At 52.8% G+C, this 24,863-nt stretch overlaps 1 protein-coding gene across 1 annotated transcript in view; it reads right to left on the bottom strand.

The window, feature by feature from the left end:
- Nucleotides 1-24,863, bottom strand: part of LOC123749156 (uncharacterized) — a 546,434-nt gene that overhangs the window by 226,181 nt on the left and 295,390 nt on the right. Inside the window, exon 4 of the mRNA XM_069324597.1 lies at nucleotides 20,893-21,594. Coding sequence (XP_069180698.1) covers nucleotides 20,893-21,594 — 702 coding nt within the window. The remainder of the gene's footprint in view (nucleotides 1-20,892; nucleotides 21,595-24,863) is intronic.

Raw genomic sequence — 24,863 nt, 5'->3', positions numbered from 1 at the left:
CACATACACACACACACACACAACCATCAAACTCACAACCACCACACACACACACAACCACCACACTCACAACCACCACACACACAACCACCACACACACAACCACCACACTCACAACCACCACACACACACAACCACCACACACACACAACCACCACACACACACAACCACCACACACACACAACCACCACACACACACAACCACCACACACACACACAACCACCACCACACACACACAACCACCACCACACACACACAACCACCACCACACACACACAACCACCACCACACACACACAACCACCACCACACACACACAACCACCACCACACACACACAACCACCACACACACACAACCACCACACACACACAACCACCTCACACACACAACCACCACACACAACCACCACACACACACAACCACCACACACACACAACCACCACACACACACAACCACCACACACACACAACCACCACACTCACAACCACCACACTCACAACCACCACACACACAACCACCACCACACATATCCACAACACTCACAACCACCACCACACACACACACACACACAACCACCACACACACACACACACACACAACCACCACACACACAACCATCACATTCACAACCACCACACACACACAACCACCACACACACATACACACACACACACACAACCATCACACTCACAACCACCACACACACACACACACACACACACAACCATCACACTCACAACCACCACACACACACACAACCACCACACTCACAACCACCACACACACAACCACCACACACACAACCACCACACACACAACCACCACACACCCACCACACACAACCACCACACACACACAACCACACAAACAACCACCACACACAACCACACACTCAACCACCGCACACACAACCACCACACACACACACAACCACCACACACACACACAACCACACACACAGGCGGGACCAAAGAGCCAGAGGTGGGACCAAAGAGCCAGAGCTCAACCCCCGCAAGCACAATTAGGTGAGTACACAACCACCACACACACACACAACCACACACACACACAACCACCACACACACACACACACAACCACCACACACACACACACACAACCACACACACACAACCACCACACACACAACCACAACACACACAACCATCACATACACACAACCACCACACACAACCACCACACACACAACCACCACGCACACACAACCACCACACACTCACACAACCACACACACACACACAACCACACACACACACAACCACCACACACACAACCACAACCACCACACACACACACACACACACACACAACCATCACATACACACAACCACCACACTCACAACCACACACACACACAACCACCACGCACATACAACCACCACACACACAACCACCACACACACAACCACCACACACACAACCACCACACACACAACCACCACACACACAACGACCACACTCATAACCACACACACACACAACCACACACACACACAACCACCACGCACACACAACCACCACACACACAACCACCACACACACACAACCACCACGCACACACAACCACCACACACACACAACCACCACACACACAACCACCACACACACAACCACCACACACACAACCACCACACACACACAACCACCACACTCAAAACCACCACACACACAACCACCACACACACAACCACCACACACACAACCACCACACACACACAACCACCACACACACATCCACCACACATACAACCACCACACACACACAACCACCACAGACAACCACCACACACACAACCACCACACACACAACCACCACGCACACACAACCACCACACACACACACAACCACACACACACAACCACCACACACACACAACCACCACACTCACAACCACCACACACACAACCACCACACACACAACCACCACACACACACAACCACCACGCACACACAACCACCACACACACACACAACCACACACAACCACCACACATACACAACCACTACACACACACAACCACCACACACACAACCACCACACACACAACCACCACACACACAACTACCACACACACAACTACCACATACACGCAACCACCACACACGCAACCACCACACACACACAACCACACACACACACAACCACCACACACACACAACCACCACACACACAACCACCACACACACAACCACCACACACACAACCACCACACACACACAACCACCACACACACACAACCACCACACTCACAACCACCACACTCACAACCACCACACTCACAACCACCACACACACAACCACCACACACACACAACCACCACACACACACAACCACCACACACACACAACCACCACACACACACACAACCACCACACACACACAACCACCACACACACACAACCACCACACACACACACAACCACCACACACACACAACCACCACACACACAACCAATACACACACAACCACCACACACACACAACCACCACACACACAACCACCACCACACACACAACCACCACACACACAACCACCACACACACACAACCACCACACACACAACCACCACACCCACACAACCACCACACACACACAACCACCACACACACACAACCACCACACACACAACCACCACACACACACAACCACCACACACACAACCACCACCACACACACAACCACCACCACACACACAACCACCACACACACACAACCACCACACACACAACCACCACACACACAACCACCACACACACACAACCACCACACACACACAACCACCACACACACAACCACCACACACACACAACCACCACACACACAACCACCACACACACAACCACCACACTCACAACCACCACACACACACAACCACCACACACACAACCACCACACACACAACCACCACACACACAACCACCACACACACAACCACCACACACACAACCACCACACACACACAACCACCACACTCACAACCACCACACTCACAACCACCACACACACACAACCACCACACTCACAACCACCACTCACAACCACCACACACACACAACCACCACACACACAACCACCACACACACAACCACCACACACACAACCACCACACACACACAACCACCACACACACACAACCACCACACACACAACCATCACACACACAACCACCACACACACAACCATCACACACACAACCACCACACACACAACCATCACACACACAACCACCACACACACACAACCACCACACACACAACCACCACACACAACCATCACACACACAACCACCACACACACAACCACCACACTCACAACCACCACACTCACAACCACCACACACACACAACCACCACACTCACAACCACCACACTCACAACCACCACACACACAACCACCACACACACAACCACCACACACACAACCACCACACACACACAACCACCACACACACACAACCACCACACACACACAACCACCACACACACAACCACCACACACACAACCACCACACACACACAACCACCACACACACAACCATCACACTCACAACCACCACACTCACAACCACCACACACACAACCACCACACACACACAACCACCACACTCACAACCACCACACACACACAACCACCACACACACACAACCACCACACACACAGAACCACCACACACACAACCACCACACACACACAACCACCACACACACAACCACCACACACACACAACCACCACACACACAACCACCACACTCACAACCACCACACTCACAACCACCACACACACAACCACCACACTCACAACCACCACACTCACAACCACCACACACACAACCACCACACACACAACCACCACACACACAACCACCACACACACAACCACCACACACACACAACCACCACACACACACAACCACCACACACACACAACCACCACACACACAACCACCACACACACAACCACCACACACACACAACCACCACGCACACAACCACCACACACACACAACCACCACACACACAACCACTACACACACAACCACCACACACAACCACCACACACACAACCACCACACACAACCACCACACACACAACCACCACACACACAACCACCACACACAACCACCACACACAACCACCACACACAACCACCACACACACAACCACCACACACACACAACCACCACACACACAACCACCACACACACAACCACCACACACACACAACCACCACACACACAACCACCACACACACAACCACCACACACACAACCACCACACACACACAACCACCACACACACACAACCACCACACACACAACCACCACACACACAACCACCACACACACAACCACCACACACACAACCACCACACACACAACCACCACACACACAACCACCACACACACAACCACCACACACAACCACCACACACACAACCACCACACACAACCACCACACACAACCACCACACACAACCACCACACACACAACCACCACACACACACAACCACCACACACACAACCACCACACACACAACCACCACACACACACAACCACCACACACACAACCACCACACTCACAACCACCACATTGACAACCACCACACACTCACAACCACCACACACACACAACCACCACAACACACCTACCACAACCTGCATATTAACAACCACCACAACACACCTACCACAACCTGCATATTAACAACCACCACAACACTCCTACCACAACCAGCACATTAACAACTACCACAACCTGCCTCCCTCTACTGGCAGGGGGTTGGTGCTGGACCTGTAGCTCCAGCCTCCCTCTACTGGCAGGGGGTTGGTGCTGGACCTGTAGCTCCAGCCTCCCTCTACTGGCAGGGGGTTGGTGCTGGACCTGTAGCTCCAGCCCCCCCTCTACTGGCAGGGGGTTGGTGCTGGACCTGTAGCTCCAGCCCCCCTCTACTGGCAGGGGGTTGGTGCTGGACCTGTAGCTCCAGCCTCCCTCTACTGGCAGGGGGTTGGTGCTGGACCTGTAGCTCCAGCCTCCCTCTACTGGCAGGTGGTTGGTGCTGGACCTGTAGCTCCAGCCCCCCTCTACTGGCAGGGGGTTGGTGCTGGACCTGTAGCTCCAGCCCCCCTCTACTGGCAGGGGGTTGGTGCTGGACCTGTAGCTCCAGCCCCCCTCTACTGGCAGGGGGTTGGTGCTGGACCTGTAGCTCCAGCCCCCCTCTACTGGCAGGGGGTTGGTGCTGGACCTGTAGCTCCAGCCTCCCTCTACTGGCAGGGGGTTGGTGTTGGACCTGTAGCTCCAGCCTCCCTCTACTGGCAGGGGGTTGGTGCTGGACCTGTAGCTCCAGCCTCCCTCTACTGGCAGGGGGTTGGTGTTGGACCTGTAGCTCCAGCCCCCCTCTACTGGCAGGGGGTTGGTGCTGGACCTGTAGCTCCAGCCCCCCTCTACTGGCAGGGGGTTGGTGCTGGACCTGTAGCTCCAGCCCCCCCTCTACTGGCAGGGGGTTGGTGCTGGACCTGTAGCTCCAGCCCCCCTCTACTGGCAGGGGGTTGGTGCTGGACCTGTAGCTCCAGCCTCCCTCTACTGGCAGGGGGTTGGTGCTGGACCTGTAGCTCCAGCCCCCCTCTACTGGCAGGGGGTTGGTGCTGGACCTGTAGCTCCAGCCCCCCTCTACTGGCAGGGGGTTGGTGCTGGACCTGTAGCTCCAGCCCCCCTCTACTGGCAGGGGGTTGGTGCTGGACCTGTAGCTCCAGCCCCCCTCTACTGGCAGGGGGTTGGTGCTGGACCTGTAGCTCCTGCCCCCCCTCTACTGGCAGGGGGTTAGTGCTGGACCTATAGCTCCAGCCCCCCCTCTACTGGCAAGGGGTTGGTGCTGGTCCTGTAGCTCCAGCCCCCCTCTACTGGCAGGGGGTTGGTGCTGCACCTGTAGCTCCAGCCCCCCTCTACAGGCAGGGGTTTGGTGCTGGACCTGTAGCTCCAGCCCCCCTCTACTGGCAGGGGGTTGTGCTGCACCTGTAGCTCCAGCCCCCCTCTACTGGCAGGGGGTTGGTGCTGGACCTGTAGCTCCAGCCTCCCTCTACTGGCAGGGGGTTGGTGCTGGACCTGTAGCTCCAGCCTCCCTCTACTGGCAGGGGGTTGGTGCTGGACCTGTAGCTCCAGCCCCCCTCTACTGGCAGGGGGTTGGTGCTGGACCTGTAGCTCCAGCCCCCCTCTACTGGCAGGGGGTTGGTGCTGGACCTGTAGCTCCAGCCCCCCCTCTACTGGCAGGGGGTTGGTGCTGGACCTGTAGCTCCAGCCCCCCTCTACTGGCAGGGGGTTGGTGCTGGACCTGTAGCTCCAGCCTCCCTCTACTGGCAGGGGGTTGGTGCTGGACCTGTAGCTCCAGCCCCCCTCTACTGGCAGGGGGTTGGTGCTGGACCTGTAGCTCCAGCCCCCCTCTACTGGCAGGGAGTTGGTGCTGGACCTGTAGCTCCAGCCCCCCTCTACTGGCAGGGGGTTGGTGCTGGACCTGTAGCTCCAGCCCCCCTCTACTGGCAGGGGGTTGGTGCTGGACCTGTAGCTCCTGCCCCCCCTCTACTGGCAGGGGGTTAGTGCTGGACCTATAGCTCCAGCCCCCCCTCTACTGGCAGGGGGTTGGTGCTGGACCTGTAGCTCCTGCCCCCCCTCTACTGGCAGGGGGTTAGTGCTGGACCTATAGCTCCAGCCCCCCCTCTACTGGCAAGGGGTTGGTGCTGGTCCTGTAGCTCCAGCCCCCCTCTACTGGCAGGGGGTTGGTGCTGCACCTGTAGCTCCAGCCCCCCTCTACAGGCAGGGGTTTGGTGCTGGACCTGTAGCTCCAGCCCCCCTCTACTGGCAGGGGGTTGTGCTGCACCTGTAGCTCCAGCCCCCCTCTACTGGCAGGGGGTTGGTGCTGGACCTGTAGCTCCAGCCTCCCTCTACTGGCAGGGGGTTGGTGCTGGACCTGTAGCTCCAGCCTCCCTCTACTGGCAGGGGGTTGGTGCTGGACCTGTAGCTCCAGCCCCCCTCTACTGGCAGGGGGTTGGTGCTGGACCTGTAGCTCCAGCCCCCCTCTACTGGCAGGGGGTTGGTGCTGGACCTGTAGCTCCAGCCCCCCCTCTACTGGCAGGGGGTTGGTGCTGGACCTGTAGCTCCAGCCCCCCTCTACTGGCAGGGGGTTGGTGCTGGACCTGTAGCTCCAGCCTCCCTCTACTGGCAGGGGGTTGGTGCTGGACCTGTAGCTCCAGCCCCCCTCTACTGGCAGGGGGTTGGTGCTGGACCTGTAGCTCCAGCCCCCCTCTACTGGCAGGGAGTTGGTGCTGGACCTGTAGCTCCAGCCCCCCTCTACTGGCAGGGGGTTGGTGCTGGACCTGTAGCTCCAGCCCCCCTCTACTGGCAGGGGGTTGGTGCTGGACCTGTAGCTCCTGCCCCCCCTCTACTGGCAGGGGGTTAGTGCTGGACCTATAGCTCCAGCCCCCCCTCTACTGGCAAGGGGTTGGTGCTGGTCCTGTAGCTCCAGCCCCCCTCTACTGGCAGGGGGTTGGTGCTGCACCTGTAGCTCCAGCCCCCCTCTACTGGCAGGGGTTTGGTGCTGGACCTGTAGCTCCAGCCCCCCTCTACTGGCAGGGGGTTGTGCTGCACCTGTAGCTCCAGCCCCCCTCTACTGGCAGGGGGTTGGTGCTGGACCTGTAGCTCCAGCCCCCCTCTACTGGCAGGGGGTTGGTGCTGCACCTGTAGCTCCAGCCCCCCCTCTACTGGCAGGGGGTTGGTGCTGCACCTGTAGCTCCAGCCCCCCTCTACTGGCAGGGGGTTGGTGCTGCACCTGTAGCTCCAGCCCCCCCTCTACTGGCAGGGGGTTGGTGCTGCACCTGTAGCTCCAGCCCCCCTCTACTGGCAGGGGGTTGGTGCTGGACCTGTAGCTCCAGCCCCCCTCTACTGGCAGGGGTTGGTGTTGGACCTGTAGCTCCAGCCCCCCTCTACTGGCAGGGGGTTGGTGCTGGACCTGTAGCTCCAGCCCCCCTCTACTGGCAGGGGGTTGGTGCTGGACCTGTAGCTCCAGCCCCCCTCTACTGGCAGGGGTTTGGTGCCGGACCTATAGCTCCAGCCCCCCTCTACTGGCAGGGGGTTGGTGCTGGACCTGTAGCTCCAGCCCCCCTCTACTGGCAGGGGGTTGGTGCTGGACCTGTAGCTCCAGCCCCGTCTACTGGCAGGGGGTTGGTGCTGGACCTGTAGCTCCAGCCCCCCCTCTACTGGCAGGGGGTTGGTGCTGGACCTGTAGCTCCAGCCCCCCTCTACTGGCAGGGGGTTGGTGCTGGTCCTGTAGCTCCAGCCCCCCTCTACTAGCAGGGGGGTTGATGTTGGAACTGTAGCTGAAATGGTTCACATGTTTCCATTCATCTGATGCCTCTGTTCACCTACCAGTAAATATTTATCCAGGAGTTAGGCTGGATTGCGGATTGCATGTTGAGGAAAGTCAGTAGTTGACTTAGGGAAACTTCAATTAACCTAAGAACAGTCTTCCTGTCTTCAAAATGTAACTCATATTTTGATATGACCAATGAGAGCAAATAAAAAACTTACTGTTATTTCCTTCTGGGGGAATTCTCCAGTGATTTCCTTAACTTTATTCATGATGCTGGAGTCCGAGTCTCCCAGGTGTACGGGGTCAGCTGTGGCACCTGTCTCTGTGGTCATCATCTCCAGGGCCTCCCTGATGGTCTCCTGCACCTGTCATTACCAACACAAACATTAATGGTGGAGGCTGAGTCTCCCAGGTGTACGGGGTCAGCTGTGGCACCTGTCTCTGTGGTCATCATCTCCAGGGCCTCCCTGATGGTCTCCTGCACCTGTCATTACCAACACAAACATTAATGGTGGAGGCTGAGTCTCCCAGGTGTACGGGGTCAGCTGTGGCACCTGTCTCTGTGGTCGTCATCTCCAGGGCCTCCCTGATGGTCTCCTGCACCTGTCATTACCAACACAAACATTAATGGTGGAGGCTGAGTCTCCCAGGTGTACGGGGTCAGCTGTGGCACCTGTCTCTGTGGTCGTCATCTCCAGGGCCTCCCTGATGGTCTCCTGCACCTGTCATTACCAACACAAACATTAATGGTGGAGGCTGAGTCTCCCAGGTGTACGGGGTCAGCTGTGGCACCTGTCTCTGTGGTCGTCATCTCCAGGGCCTCCCTGATGGTCTCCTGCACCTGTCATTACCAACACAAACATTAATGGTGGAGGCTGAGTCTCCCAGGTGTACGGGGTCAGCTGTGGCACCTGTCTCTGTGGTCGTCATCTCCAGGGCCTCCCTGATGGTCTCCTGCACCTGTCATTACCAACACAAACATTAATGGTGGAGGCTGAGTCTCCCAGGTGTACGGGGTCAGCTGTGGCACCTGTCTCTGTGGTCGTCATCTCCAGAGCCTCCCTGATGGTCTCCTGCACCTGTCATTACCAACACAAACATTAATGGTGGAGGCTGGACTATAATGCAGCATCAGGCTCTGAGTAAAGTAACTGGACTATAATGCAGCATCAGGCTCTGAGTAAAGTAACTGGACTATAATGAAGCATCTGGCTCTGAGTAAAGTAACTGGACTATAATGAAGCATCAGGCTCTGAGTAAAGTAACTGGACTATAATGCAGCATCAGGCTCTGAGTAAAGTAACTGGACTATAATGAAGCATCTGGTTGTGAGTAAAGTAACTGGACTATAATGCAGCATCAGGCTCTGAGTAAAGTAACTGGACTATAATGAAGCATCTGGCTGTGAGTAAAGTAACTGGACTATAATGAAGCATCTGGCTCTGAGTTAAGAGATAATAGACATGCTGACATACACAAATGGGTCAACATGTGAAGGTCTCAAGTATAACATGCTGCCTTGAGACTTGGGTTATAATATTAGTTATGAGTCAAGTCATTAGTTCTAACTGATGAAGCATTGTCTATATTCTGGACCCAAAGTCTTTATTTAGTTGTAGTAAACACTGACCTGAGGGTGTGTGTGTGTGTACTCCCCTAATTGTGCTTGCGGGGGTTGAGCTTTGGCTCTTTGGTCCCGCCTCTCAACTGTCAATCAACAGGTGTACAGGTTCCTGAGCCTATTGGGCTCTATCATATCTACACTTGAAACTGTGTATGGAGTCAGCCTCCACCACATCACTTCCTAATGCATTCCATTTGTCAACCACTCTGACACTAAAAAAGTTCTTTCTAATATCTCTGTGGCTCATTTAGGCACTCAGTTTCCACCTGTGTCCCCTAGTGTGGGTGCCCCTTGTGTTAAACAGCCTGTCTTTATCAACCCTGTCGATTCCCTTGAGGATCTTGAATGTGGTGATCATGTCCACCCTAATTCTTCTGTCTTCCAACGAAGTGAGGTTTAATTCCCGTAGTCTCTCCTCGTAGCTCATACCTCTCAGCTCGGGTACTAGTCTGGTGGCAAACCTTTGAACCTTTTCCATTTTAGTCTTATGCTTGACTAGATATGGACTCCGTGCTGGTGCCGCATACTCCAGGATTGGTCTGACATATGTGGTATATAATGTTCTGAAAGATTCCTTACACAAGTTTCTAAAGGCCGTTCTTATGTTAGCCAACCTGGCATATGCTGCTGCTGTTATCCTCTTGATATGAGCTTCAGGGGACAGGTCTGGCGTGATATCAACCCCCAGGTCTTTCTCTCTCTCTGACTTTTGAAGTATTTCATCTCCGAAGTGATACCTTTTATCTGGTCTCCTGCTTCCTACCCCTATCTTCATTACATTACATTTGCTTGGATTAAACTCTAACAGCCATTTGTTTGACCATTCCTGCAGCTTGTCCAGGTCTTCTTGAAGCCTCAAGCTGTCCTCCTCTATCTTAATCCTTCTCATAATTTTGGCGTCGTCAGCAAACATTGAGAGGAATGAGTCTATACCCTCTGGGAGATCATTTACGTATATCAGAAACAGGATAGGTCCAAGTACAGAGCCCTGTGGGACTCCACTGGTGACTTCACGCCAGTCTGAGGTCTCACCCCTCACTGTAATTCTCTGCTTCCTATTGTTTAGGTACTGCCTTATCCACTGGAGCGCCCTACCAGTTACTCCTGCCTGTTTTTCCAGCTTATGCATCAACCTTTTATGGGGTACTGTGTCAAAGGCTTTCCGACAGTTCAAAAAAATGCAGTCCGCCCACCCTTCTCTTTCTTGTTTAATCTTTGTCACCTGATCGTAGAATTCTATCAAGCCTGTAAGGCAAGATTTACCCTCCCTGAACCCATGTTGATGGGTTGTCACGAAGTCTCTTCTCTCCAGATGTGTTACTAGGTTTTTTCTCACAATCTTCTCCATCACCTTGCATGGTATACAAGTTAAGGACACTGGCCTGTAGTTCAGTGCCTCTTGTCTGTCACCCTTTTTGTATATTGGTACTACATTAGCAGTCTTCCATATTTCTGGTAGGTCCCCCATTTCCAGTGACCTACTATACACCATGGAGAGTGGTAGGCAAAGTGCTCCTGCACACTCTTTCAATACCCATGGCGAGATTCCATCCGGCCCAACAGCTTTTCTCACATCCAGCTCCAATAGGTGCTTCTTGACCACATCTCTTGTAATTTCGAACCTATCCAAGGTCACCTGGTTTGCTGCCACCTCTTCTAGCACCGCAACATCTCCCTGTTCTATTGTAAAGACCTCCTGGAACTTTTTTTTTTTTTTTTTTTTTTTTTTTTTTTTTTTTTTTTTTTTTTGAGTTATATACAAGAGTTGTTACATTCTTGTACAGCCACTAGTATGCGTAGCGTTTCGGGCAGGTCCCTGGAATACGATCCCCTGCCGCGAAGAATCGTTAAATCGTGTTTTGTTTGATCCGTTCTTCACACACCTCTTTGTCATTCTCTGTGTACCTGTCCTTGCCCACCCTAAGTTTCATCACCTGTTCCTTCACTGTTGTCTTCCTCCTGATGTGACTGTGTAGTAGCTTTGGTTCGGTCTTGGCTTTATTAGTTATATCATTTTCATACATTTTCTCAGCTGCTCTTCTCACACTGACATACTCGTTCCTGGTTCTCTGGTATCTCTCTCTACTTTCTGGTGTTCTGTTATTACGGAAGTTCCTCCATGCCCTTTTGTTCAGCTCCTTTGCTTTCATACATTCCTTATTAAACCACGGATTCTTCCTTTGCTTCTCAGTTTTTTCCTGTCGGGCTGGGACAACCCTGCTTACAGCCTCTTGACATTTTTGGGTGACATAGTCCATCATGTCTTGTACGGACTTGGTTACGAGTTCTGTATCCCAATGTATATCCCATAGGAATTTATTCATTTCCTCATAGTTTCCCTTTCGGTATGCCAGCCCTTTGTTTCCCAGTTCTTTTTTGGGGGTGATAATTCCCAGCTCAACCAGGTACTCAAAGCTCAATACACTATGATCACTCATTCCCAAGGGGGCTTCCAACTTAACTTCCCTTATATCCGACTCATTTAGGGTAAATATCAGATAAAGCAAGGCTGGTTCATCCCCTCCTCTCATTCTTGTCGGTCCCTTGACGTGTTGACTTAGAAAGTTTCTTGTTGCCACATCCAGCAGCTTAGCTCTCCATGTGTCTGGGCCTCCATGTGGGTCTCTGTTCCCCCAATCTATCTTCCCATGGTTGAAGTCTCCCATGATTAGAAGTCTGGATCCGTTCCTGCTAGCCACAGAAGCTGCTCTCTCTATTATATTGATGGTGGCCAAGTTGTTTCTATCATATTCCTGTCTGGGTCTTCTGTCATTCGGTGGGGTGTTATATATGACTACTATTATAATTTTCTGTCCTCCAGTTGCTATGGTGCCTGATATGTAGTCACTGAAACCTTCACAGTTCTGAATTACCATCTCTTCGAAACTCCAACCTTCTCTTAGTAGCAAAGCTACACCACCTCCTCCTCTCCCTTCTCTCTTTTTCCTCACTACATAGTAGCCCTGTGGAAACACTGCGTTTGTTATGATTTTTGTTAACTTTGTTTCTGCGAGTGCTATTATGTCTGGGTTTTCTTCTAGTGCCCATTCTCCAAGTTCACTTGTTTTATTTGAAATCCCATCTATGTTAGTGTACATCGCCTTGAAGCTCACTTTCTTCTGTTCATTTTCATGTCCCTTTCTTGGCGAGCATTTTGCTGGTGTGGGAAGCTGTTCCGTGGGTGAGAGGATCTGTGAGGTGGTTTGCAGGGCCTCAAGAGGATTTTGAGGTGGGGGGTGGGGGTTTAAGGGAAAGGGGGGACAGGTAGGGTGTGGGTTAAGGAGGTAGGGGGGACATGGAGGATACGGGGTGAGGGGGGAGGAGGGATAGGGAGGGTATGGGATGAAAGGGGAGGGGGTACAGGGGGGGGAAAGGTGGGAGGGGGGACATGATGGGAATGGGGAAGGGGTGTCAGGGTCAGAATGGGGTGGGGGGGGGGAGGGAGGGTTTCTAAGCAGAGAGGGGTGGTGCTGTTGCCCTCCCCTCTGGTGTTGCTGGGATGCTGGTTTTGGGTTCTCCTCTTGTCTCTGGGACTGTTGTGTTGAGGGCTGTGATTTCCAGGTTTGCTCCTCTCCCCCTGCGCTTCCTCCTTGCCTCTGCTGCCCTGGCTCTCTCCTCCTTCGTCCTGTCCCTCTGCAGGAATACTTTTTTGTATCCCTCCATATGCTGCAGACGACTCTTCCTTTCGAGAATGTCCTCCTTCGTGGTTTCGTTTGTAAACACCACCTTTACAAGTCGGTTTCTGTCCTTGTTGTACCAGCCTAACCTGAAAACCTTCTCAATGTTATGTACAGCCCCTTCCATCTGTAACCCCTTCAGTAGCCCATGTACTGCCTCTCTATCCTTGCCATTCCATTCTTGCCTGTTGGATCCTTCCTGTTCTTTGATGCCTACAACTACCACTGATTGTGTGTGTGTGTGTGTGTGTGTGTGTGTGTGTGTGTGTGTGTGTGTGTGTGTGTGTGTGTGTGTGTGTGTGTGTGTGTGTGTGTGAAAAACAGCTTTGAATGTAATGAAACGCCATTTTCTGGGTGAGTCCCGGAGGCTCTCCAGAGCTATCTAGGCTGATATGAATATCCCTAACTTTGGCATCAGTCAATGTGGGTGGAGTTCTAGGCCTACTGAGGACCACGACCGGACACAAAACATGATGCACCCCCGGCCTGACCAACCAAGCATCAACAACCCAAGGACTCCTCCAGAAACCTGCAGTCTCATTGTTCGCCAGAAAAGAAGGAGACGGCTGCAAACAAACAAACCTATCACCACGACCAAAAGAGCAGAAACCCCTGCGCCGTAGGAGAGCATGAAGCTCTCCAACCTGACCCCCAGAGGCCAATGCCAACAGGAAAAGAGCCTTAGAAAAACAATCCTGAACTGAAGGGGACCACAAAAAACCGAGGAGAAGAGAGATAGGAGAGCACTCTGTCCAAAGACCAGGACCGCTCAGGCTGCACTTGAGCAGGCTGGAGGTGAAACAACGCGCGAGACAGCTTGCGGAACTGTGCAGAAGTTACATCAATACCGAAAGCAAGCTGCAGCGGCTCCGCCAACGCCACACAATACGAGGCGACAGTATTCGGCATAAGAGGACGGTCCTGGAACAACCACGAGAGAAAGGACAACACCACCCAAACAGAAAGGAAAGTACAGAGACGAAGAGTCAAAAAGAATTGGAAGGATTGCCAGGAAACTTCATACTGCCTCCGAGATGAAGCCCTTAGGTGGGAAACCATCAAAGAAGCCACTTGATCACCATACATAGGGTGATAAACCCCGAGTCAAAAACACCAAATGCAAAGACTCGAGGAGAAGAGTGAACCAGTCTCATAATGGACCAGACCGATCTATTGAATGAGGCGGAGCCGCGGAAAACCTCCGGGTTCGGACACCGGGCAAGCAGTGCCTGAAACTACGGCTGGGCCGGCCACCACGGGGCCAAGAGGACTACTCACCCCTGGCAAGGCTCCAAGCGAGCCAGAACCTTGAGCAACAGCTGAACCGGGGCAAAGAGGTACAGGAACCACCACCTCGATCAGTCCTGGTGGAAGGCGTCGGTCCCGACAGCCTCATGGTTAAGGAAGGGCGCCATATATACCGGAAGATGCCTCGACCACGCCGACCCGATGAAGTCCACCTGAACGGGCGCTTGAACTTCTGGCAGAGCCAACTAAATGAGTCGGCATCGACCGTCTATTCCATGGACAGGGGAACGAACCAGGACAGCCCGTCTGCCAGGACATTGGACACCCCCCAGAAGTGAACCCCCAGCAGAGCCAAACTCCGAGAACTCAGCAGACGAGTCACCCGAAGCGACCATCCCCAAAGAGCCAAGGACTGCATCGAACCCCATCAGTTCAGGCAATGAACCACCGGAGAGCAGTCCGAATGGAGCCGGATCGTCGATCCGCAGGCGACCCAAACCCTCCGAAGCGCGAACCACATCACAGCGAACACCCGCACAGTGCTGTGGGCCCGATGGAAGGATGGACCCCACCGCCCCTGGCCGGCCTGGTGAGCACTTGTCACAAAGCCCCAGCCAAGAGATAACGCTTCCATGAACACATTGAGCGAGGGCTCGGGTAGGCGCCAAGGCACTGAACCCGGAAAAACCTGAAGAGGAAGCTGGCAACGCAGCAGCTGACATAAGACCCTTTGGGAGTCGAACCCAGCGATCACATGAGAGGCGAAAGGGACGTCCCCGAAGGAACCAGAACAGCCGACGAAGCCAAACCCGACCAGTGAGTAGACCATCATCGCAAAGTTCAGACTCCCACACAAACCCTCAAGCAACCTCCGGGTGACCCGTGAACCCCCCCAGAAACAAACACACGCGGGACTGCAGGGGTAGGAGAGACTCCAGATTGGGAACCAGATTGGACTTCTGCCAGTTCACCAGGAACCCGAACCCGGCTAGCTGGAAAAGCACTAAACCCCTGGCGAGCAGACACATGGACCAACTGGGAGCCCAAACCAGCCAGTCATCAAGATAAGCCAACACCCGAATACCTAACGGACGCAGACAGGCCACCACGACCCGGGAAAAGCGTGTGAACATGTGAAATGCCAGGTTCAACTCGAACGGGAGACAACGAAAGCAATAACTCCGACGCCCCACAACAAAACCGAGCCAGTCCCTGAACCCTGGATGAATCAGGACATGCCAATACGCATCCTTGAGGTCCAAGGACACCATCAAAGCACCCGGCTCCACCAGCAGCCGGACCTGGGGCAGAGTGGGCATCCAAAAGGGGCAGGAAACCCAGGGGTTCAGACTTAACAAGTCCAGAATGAACCACAGGTCCGCACAATCCCATTTCGGAACCAGAAACAGCGGGAAACCCACCTGAGAGATGTCGTCATTTCGACCATGCCCAAGCTCACCCACTCCAAGATGACCTGAAAAAGCACAGGAAAAGAGACCTGCCCTGCCAGCTCCGAACCCTTCCTGAGGAGGAGGAGCCACCCAACGCCACTGTAGGCTGTGAGAAGAACTGCAAAATGGTCGATGCCCCTTATGAGAATCCGACCTGTGCACAGAGCGATCACCGCGACAACCAGGTGCAGCCGGGACCGAAGGTGGCACCGGCTCTGAAACTGGCACCTGTGCCCTACCCGACGAGCAGAACCACGAGCCCGGGCACGATCCATCCGGGAAGAACCCACCCAGGAACCCTGGAAAACCAACAAGTCAGACATTGGGCGGCAGCTGGAAGAAGCTGCCCACATATACTATTCGACCGCAGAGGCCGCAAACACCAAAAGGCAAAAGGGCAAAGACAGTCTAAAAGTCAGGGCCCAAGTGGATTCCAAGGAGGAAGCGAGAACCACCTGTCGACACGAGAGACGTGCAGCGAAAAACCGCGACAGTGCATCCCGCAGGTTTGTCGCAAACAGCTTCAACAGTGCAGACGACGCACGAGCAGCCGAGATCAAGGCACCAGACCCAAGGAACGGCCCCAAGCGCCTCCACATCCTCCTCAAGCCAATCCGATGACAGCTCCAGGAGGGAAAAGAAATGCAGGACCGAAGTCATCAGGCCACGTGTGCACAAGTCCTCTGCCACAAGTGCAGCCGACAGGGAAGGAACCGGCACGTGAAGCTGAACTGTGCCAATATCCAGCAGAAGGGCTGGAGCAAAAAGGCACTCATTAAGGTGTTCAAAGTTGCCCCCCCCCCCAGGTAAACCTGGACCACAGTCAACGCCTCGCGCTACTGAAGTGTGTGGGTACGACAGAAGGATTCCCAAGCATCCAGCGAGAACAAAGGCCAGTCCGCAAGCCAGGATGAACCCTGAACCTCATAACAAACCCGGTACAGAGACAAGGGCCCCAAACCTGAAAGAAGATGGATCCATTATCGAGGCATACTCCGGATCGTGCAGGAGGTAAGCTGCAATGGCCGCCCGCACATCAGCAGGTGAGATGCAGGAAGCCGAAAACCTCTGGTAGGATGGAACCGAAGGACCCGCAGGGACATGGAACCTAACACGGGGAGGAGCCGAACCCAAATCCAACTCGTACACAGAGAGGGGAAAGGAAAACCCCACTCCTTGTAACTGTAAGCCTCGCTCGGAGGGTGTTCCAACCCTCCAAGGGTCCAATGGGGCCCAAGGCCCCCAAGCCAGCTCCTCCCCAACCCCGGGACCCTCCACGTCAGGCCCCGGGAGCGAGTCGTCCTCCATAGCCCCGGTCTCACAAGAATAAGCCGGGGCGGCCAGAATGGCAGAAAGAGAATGGGCCCAATGGTCAGACCCTGGAGCTATGGCTGGAGGAGGAACAGACTCGAATACCTCCATCGCCACCCCAGAAGGGGCAACCCCCGAAACCACCCGAATCTCAGAAACCTCTAAACCCTGCCCCGACCCTGAAGCCCTCAGACACTTATGAGCCGGAAGGGGGGGTTGGGGATTGGGGGGAAGGGACCGAATGAACCACAGCAGGGAAAAAACAAGGGGGCGTGGACTGAACCAAGGCCGAAGTGACCAACACCCCAAAGTCTGGGTCCCTTTAAGCAAATCGGGGTAGCCTCAGGGCATCCGGGGAAGCAACCAACTGAACACGTTGCAACAACCTAAACCTATCCTGCAACGTGCGAGCCGCCTGCACCCGAACAATGTCATCTGTAGATTGGGTGAACTGAGTCACAAACAAGCAACAAATCTCGCAGGACTCCGGGTCGAATGTGTCACCGACCCAACAGGCAGCATGACGGAGGCAAAAACAATAAGTGTCGCCCTGAGACAAAGGGACAGAGCAACCCTCAAACTCGCACAAAGTGAGAGGAGACTCAGGGGTCACATCCATCAGACCCGAGTGCCCCCCGCGGGGTTTCCCAGGGCCACTAGACTGGGTCTGCTAAGGGTAATCCCGGGCAGTGTACTGCTAACCGGCGCCAAAGCTACCAAACAACACTGCTAAAGCTGAACCCTCGGGACATGTCCACTCAAGAGGGGAAAGCAGGGGGTACCACCAAACAAAAGCAACCCCTAGTAAAACAGGGGAAAGTAACACTGAGGCAGACCCCCTCCCCCCACCAATCAAAAAAAAAAAAAAAAGAAAATCCTCGCAAGATGGCAACGTACCCAAAAGGAACAGAGCCGGCTGTTATTATAGGCAAAAACTAGCTGCGCAGTACCCCGCACCCCAACAACTGCTACCACTTACCCCAAGGTAAACAAGGGCGGGAACCCCCCCACCCCCCCCCCCAAACACTCGGGGCGGTCAATCGCTGAGCAGCAAAAGACCAACAGAGGTAGTCCCAAGGTGACTTGTGGATGATAACCCCAAGCCCCAAGGGCGGTACTTACAGGGCACTTAGGGAAGGGAACCCTAAGCGCATGCAGCACGAGTACCTTGGAATAGTACTCCCAGTTCCCACGCACCGTAAGAGCAGCACTGAACCAAAGCATAGCACAACACAACACAAGAGTCAGGAGCTGGAGCCACACGACTGCGATGCATCACACCAGCCGAAGAACTGTGGTGTGGATCGTTGGTACGAGGGTCTGGGGCTTCCCCTTCCCCCTCCCAGGGAGGGGGGGGGAGCTGCGCAGACATGAGGCGCAGCTTGTGTGACGTCATGCTCGTTTGCAAGTTTTCATTTGGGGAGTTCTGTCCACTCGTTTGTCTATTTTTGCCATTTTAACCAGAACACGGGTTTGTTTTGGGGTGCTTACCTTTCTGGGTGCCTGTCCCAGTTGATGGCAGATATAGAATGCTCCAAAACCACATGTGCATTTCTATAGGCCATTGCTCTTCGTGCCTCTCTGAGGGAGCCAGGTTCTGGCTCGTGGTCACCGGTAGGCCTAGAACTCCACCCACATCAACTGATGCCAAAGTTAAGGATATTCATGTCAGCCTGGATAGCTCCGGGGCCGTAGGGGCTCCCCAAGAAAAAAAATTAGTAGTTAGTAACAGTTGAGAGGCGGACCGAAAGATCAGCGCTCAACCACTGTATGCAAAACTAGGTGAATACAGTGTAGTGTACACTTGAGTGCTGACCACAGTGTAGTGTACACTGAGTGCTGACCACAGTGTAGTGAACACTGAGTGCTGACCACAGTGTAGTGTACACTGAGTGCTGACCACAGTGTAGTGAACACTGAGTGCTGACCACAGTGTAGTGTACACTGTGTGCTGACCACAGTGTAGTGAACACAGAGTGCTGACCACAGTGTAGTGAACACTGAGTGCTGACCACAGTGTAGTGTACACTGAGTGCTGACCACAGTGTAGTGAACACTGAGTGCTGACCACAGTGTAGTGTACACTGAGTGCTGACCACAGTGTAGTGAACACTGAGTGCTGACCACAGTGTAGTGTACACTGAGTGCTGACCACAGTGTAGTGAACACTGAGTGCTGACCACAGTGTAGTGAACACTGAGTGCTGACCACAGTGTAGTGAACACTGAGTGCTGACCACAGTGTAGTGTACACTGAGTGCTGACCACAGTGTAGTGAACACTGAGTGCTGACCACAGTGTAGTGTACACTGAGTGCTGACCACAGTGTAGTGTACACTGAGTGCTGACCACAGTGTAGTGTACACTGAGTGCTGACCACAGTGTAGTGAACACTGAGTGCTGACCACAGTGTAGTGTACACTGAGTGCTGACCACAGTGTAGTGAACACTGAGTGCTGACCACAGTGTAGTGTACACTGAGTGCTGACCACAGTGTAGTGTACACTGAGTGCTGACCACAGTGTAGTGTACACTGAGTGCTGACCACAGTGTAGTGTACACTGAGTGCTGACCACAGTGTAGTGTACACTGAGTGCTGACCACAGTGTAGTGAACACTGAGTGCTGACCACAAGGTAGAGAAACACCAAGATGACAGTTGACTTTATTAATAAAAATGTTTCAGATTTTAAAACAAAAAAGTTTCCTATATATATAAAGTTTACTCTCATCTTGATGTGTCTCCATATCATCCTATATATATAAAGTTTACTCTCATCTTGATGTGTCTCCATATCATCCTATATATATAAAGTTTACTCTCATCTTGATGTGTCTCCATATCATCCTATATATATAAAGTTTACTCTCATCTTGATGTGTCTCCATATCATCCTATATATATAAAGTTTACTCTCATCTTGATGTGTCTCCATATCATCCTATATATATAAAGTTTACTCTCATCTTGATGTGTCTCCATATCATCCTATATATATAAAGTTTACTCTCATCTTGATGTGTCTCCATATCATCCTATATATATAAAGTTTACTCTCATCTTGATGTGTCTCCATATCATCCTATATATATAAAGTTTACTCTCATCTTGATGTGTCTCCATATCAAAAGTGTTTATATAGAGGCAATACTACACTCAGTTGGGTGAGAACAATGTGACCTTCAGCAGCATACCTTCACTGAGGTGTGGACAGTGTTGACATCTGGGAAGAGTTCCTGGCACTTCTGGAGCCAATCTTCTACCTCCATGTTGCATTGGTCAACTTCGTTGATGGTCATGAATACTTCCTGTGCTGTGTTGACTGTGTCGAGGCTCCCCAACATGGCCTGCAGCTGAGTCTTCCCTTCCTCTCCTTGTGTTGTCATATCCACCACACTGGTATCCTCCAGTTCCAAGAGCTTCATTGCTGACTTGTTCTGCTCTACCAGAGCATAGAGTCTGTCCTGGAGCTGGAGGTGTTGAGTCTTCCAGTCCCCCACCTGCCCCCGGTACTCACCCAGCTGGGACAGTACCTCTTCACAGCTGGTAATGAGGCTGCTGATGCTGCTCTTCTGCTCCTCCACCATGGAACGTAACTTCTTACTGATGCCTCTGGTCGGAGCTTTATTGGGTTTTGTGGGTACCGTTGTCACTGTCACAACCTCCATACCTTTTAGTTTTCTGATAAAGGCCTCTATACCATAACTGATTGGGAACTGAGTAGCAGCAGTGGCAGTGTGCTGGGCTCGGCAGCTGGGGCAGTTCAGCTGACCATTCTTGATAGCATTGTCAATACACTGGGAGCAGAATGGGTGACCACAAGGCAGATTGCGAGGCCGTAGCAGAGTGTCATCATAATTGTTAAAACACACTGAGCATTCCTCTGGGTTGTTATCCTGTGGATAAAGAATATTTGATTAAGTTACATGTATTTACAACGAAAAAAATTATTTTCTGGGCGAGTCCCTCCGGTTCTCTGGAGCTATCGGATTGATATGCGCATATTAGTCCGGGGTCATCAGTCATCTGGAGTTCAGCCTACCGAGGACCACAAGCCAGAACCTGGCCGCCTCAAAAAGGCAAAGGAAGCAATGGCCTATGGAAACCCCATGTATTTGGGGACATTCCATATCTGCCATCAACTGGGGTTAGCACTCAGAAAGGTAGGCATAACAAAACAGACCCCACATGGTAAAAAAAATTGCAACCAGAGACCGAATAGAGAGGCAGATTCCACCCCCCCCCCCCCCCCATGTAAAGAAACAAGCAAACATCATACACACTGCCACACCACTTGTCCACACAGCCCTTCCCTCCCTGGGAGGGTGAAGGGGGAGCCCTGGACCTCCCGTACCAGTTACTCACACCCCAATTCAGAGGCTGAGAATCAAAAACAAAATGGAAACCGCCGACCGGAGGGAGCAAGGGTACCGGGGAGCCTCCGGGACTCACCCAGAAAATGGCGTTTCATTACATTCAACGCTGGTTTTCTGTGTAGAGTTCCTCTGGCTCCCTGGAGCTACCAAACGCTGAAGCCAGACCCGACCCAGTGAATAAATCGGCACGGGGAAGGTCAGACTCCTGCACAACTGCTCGAGCAACCACCACATGACCCGGGAACCCCTCCCCCCCAAACAGCAGAAGGCAGGACTGCAGCAGTACCAATGCCTCCGGAGGGAGACACAAGGAAGTGTTCCGAGAGTCCCTCACGAGGCCCAGCTGGGTCCGAACCTTTGGATAGAACCAGATGAGACTTCCTCCAGCTCACCAGGAACCAGAATCCGATGAACTGGGAAAGAATCATCCCCCTGGTGAGCAGACAAGCAGACCAGCTGGGAGCCCACACCAACCAGTTGTCGAGATAGGCCTACACCTGAACCACTAGCAGATGCAGAAGGGCCACCACGAACCGGGAAGACACGTGAATATACGAGGCACCAGATTCAACCCAAAAGGAAGGCAACGAAAGCGGTAAGCCTGCCCCTCCACCACAAAACCTAACCAGTCCCTGAACTCCAGATGAATAGGGAGGTGCCAATATACATCCCGGAGATCCAGAATCACCAACCAACAACCCGGCTCTAACAGAAGCCAAACCAGGGACAGAGTAGTTATCCGAAAGGAGGGGCAAGGAATCCAGAGGTTCAGCAGGACAAGTCCAGAATGAACCACATATCCGCACAGTCCCATTTCGGTACTGGAAACAGGCGGGAAACCCACCTGAGGGACAAGGTCTTTTCGACAACTCCCAAGCTCACCCACTCCAAGATGACCTGACAGAGTGAATGGGAAGTCAGCCCCGAATCCCCCGGTAGAAAGAGGAGCCACCCAATGCCACCACAGGCCGGATGACAACCCAAAAAAAACACAAATCATGGGATCAGGCATGAGCAAACAGCACGTGTCTCTGCCCCCCCCCCCCCCACCAGCATCCTGGTAACGGGGCAATATCTTGAGGTTATCTTGAGATTATTTCGAGGCTTTAGTGTCCCCGGCTCCCGTGGGGGCAACCCACGAAAGAGCCAACACCCCGTACGAGAAGGTGGTGCCAGTTCAAAAACTAACAACAAGGCCTACCTCGACCTGCAGAGACCCGAACCCTGGCACGATCCAGCCGGGAGCACGAGAACGTCGACCCGGATCACCAACAAAGCAGAAAGAGGATGGCAGCCGCAGAAGCTGCCAGGAACTGAGGAACAACCTAGACTGCAAACAAAACAGACAAAAGAGTGGAGAAAACCCCAGAGCTGGGGCCCAGGCCAAAGCAAGACAGCCGTCTGCAAGCCAGGAAGACCCAGGGACCGCCCCTCAATAGAGGTCGGGCCAGATTAGAGGCCAAGACTGGGCCACACCGGAGGAAACCACCAAGGGCCACCCAAACCTGTACAAGAGAAATTTGAGAGGAAAATCTCCGGGAGACAAAACCGAAGAACCCAAAGGAAACTGGAAATGAACCTGAACCCAAAACGGAGCCCGAAGCACCACAACTTTTGGGGGAAAACGTACCCTGGAAAAGAAACAACAGGCGGCCATAAAACATACTATTACTCATATACAAATAATCAAACACACATTTACATATACACACGGCTCCAGGAGAAGTAAAGTGATACCTCGGCTCACAAATGCCCCTCTTTACGAATTTTCAGGTTACGAGCCCAATTTCTTCGTAAAATCCAAATTGCGTTACGAACTTTGCCTAGGGTAAAGTAGTTTGTTGATACACGTATGGCCGACCTAGCGTGTGGTGGCACGGCGACCGCGCCTCAGTTTAACAGTGCCTCCCGCCTAGTGACAATCGCGCCTGAATTCTTTGTAAAGAATTTCAGTGTTTTGGGATTTTTGGGTATTTGAACATAAAGGTAATTATTATATATCTTGCCATGGTCCCAAGAAAGTCAGTGGTAAGGTTCAATCTAAGAATCTAAGAAAATAGTTATGAGTAGAGGCAGTAGAGGATGTCCCTTCCTCATTAACCCTTAAACTGCCCAATACTGCTTATGAACTTTTGAGTAACTGACGCAAAAGTGTGCATCACTGCATATGTAGCTTTGAAGTACTATGCAAGATTTAAACGGCTCGCGGATACACAGGGTTCACATCACCTTCCTCAGGGCTCTTGTAAACAGACGCCATTTTAAATAAAAATCGTGGGCAACATTACCAGGAGTGAGGGGCCTCAGTACTGAGCGAACCACCAAGGCTGGTGCACGCAACATGAGCTCACAGCACTGCTGTTCAGCTTGTGACCACAGCATCGCCTAAAAATGTCAAAATATGTATGTACATGCTATTATTTAGCGATGATAGTATTACAGAAGACCCCTGACTGTGATATAAATGACCAGGATTCTGATAATAGCAGGATTGTTGTGATAATTTGCACTGTGCTGTGGGAGGAGTAATGTTGAGGGTGGGAGGGCTGTAGAGTCTTCTGCCGAATGTGCGGCTACCTGTTGCTGTCTGCACTTACTATACCAGCTTAGTGGTTTGCTATGGTGAACAAAATGTGTAGATACTTATATATATAACGTCTGTATATAGAGAATAAAAGCAAAGACAGTATGGTGGGAGGAGGATGATAGTGAGGGAAGGAGTGGTGGTGAGTGGTTGGCTGGTGTGGTGGCCACTCCTTGTTGCTTTTTGACTCAGCATACCAACTTAG

The sequence above is a fragment of the Procambarus clarkii genome, chromosome 14 (genome assembly GCF_040958095.1).
Source record: "Procambarus clarkii isolate CNS0578487 chromosome 14, FALCON_Pclarkii_2.0, whole genome shotgun sequence".
Taxonomy (NCBI): Eukaryota; Metazoa; Arthropoda; class Malacostraca; order Decapoda; family Cambaridae; genus Procambarus; species Procambarus clarkii.
The sequence above is the reverse complement of the archived record's forward strand: the minus strand, read 5'-3'. Positions and strand labels throughout refer to the sequence as shown.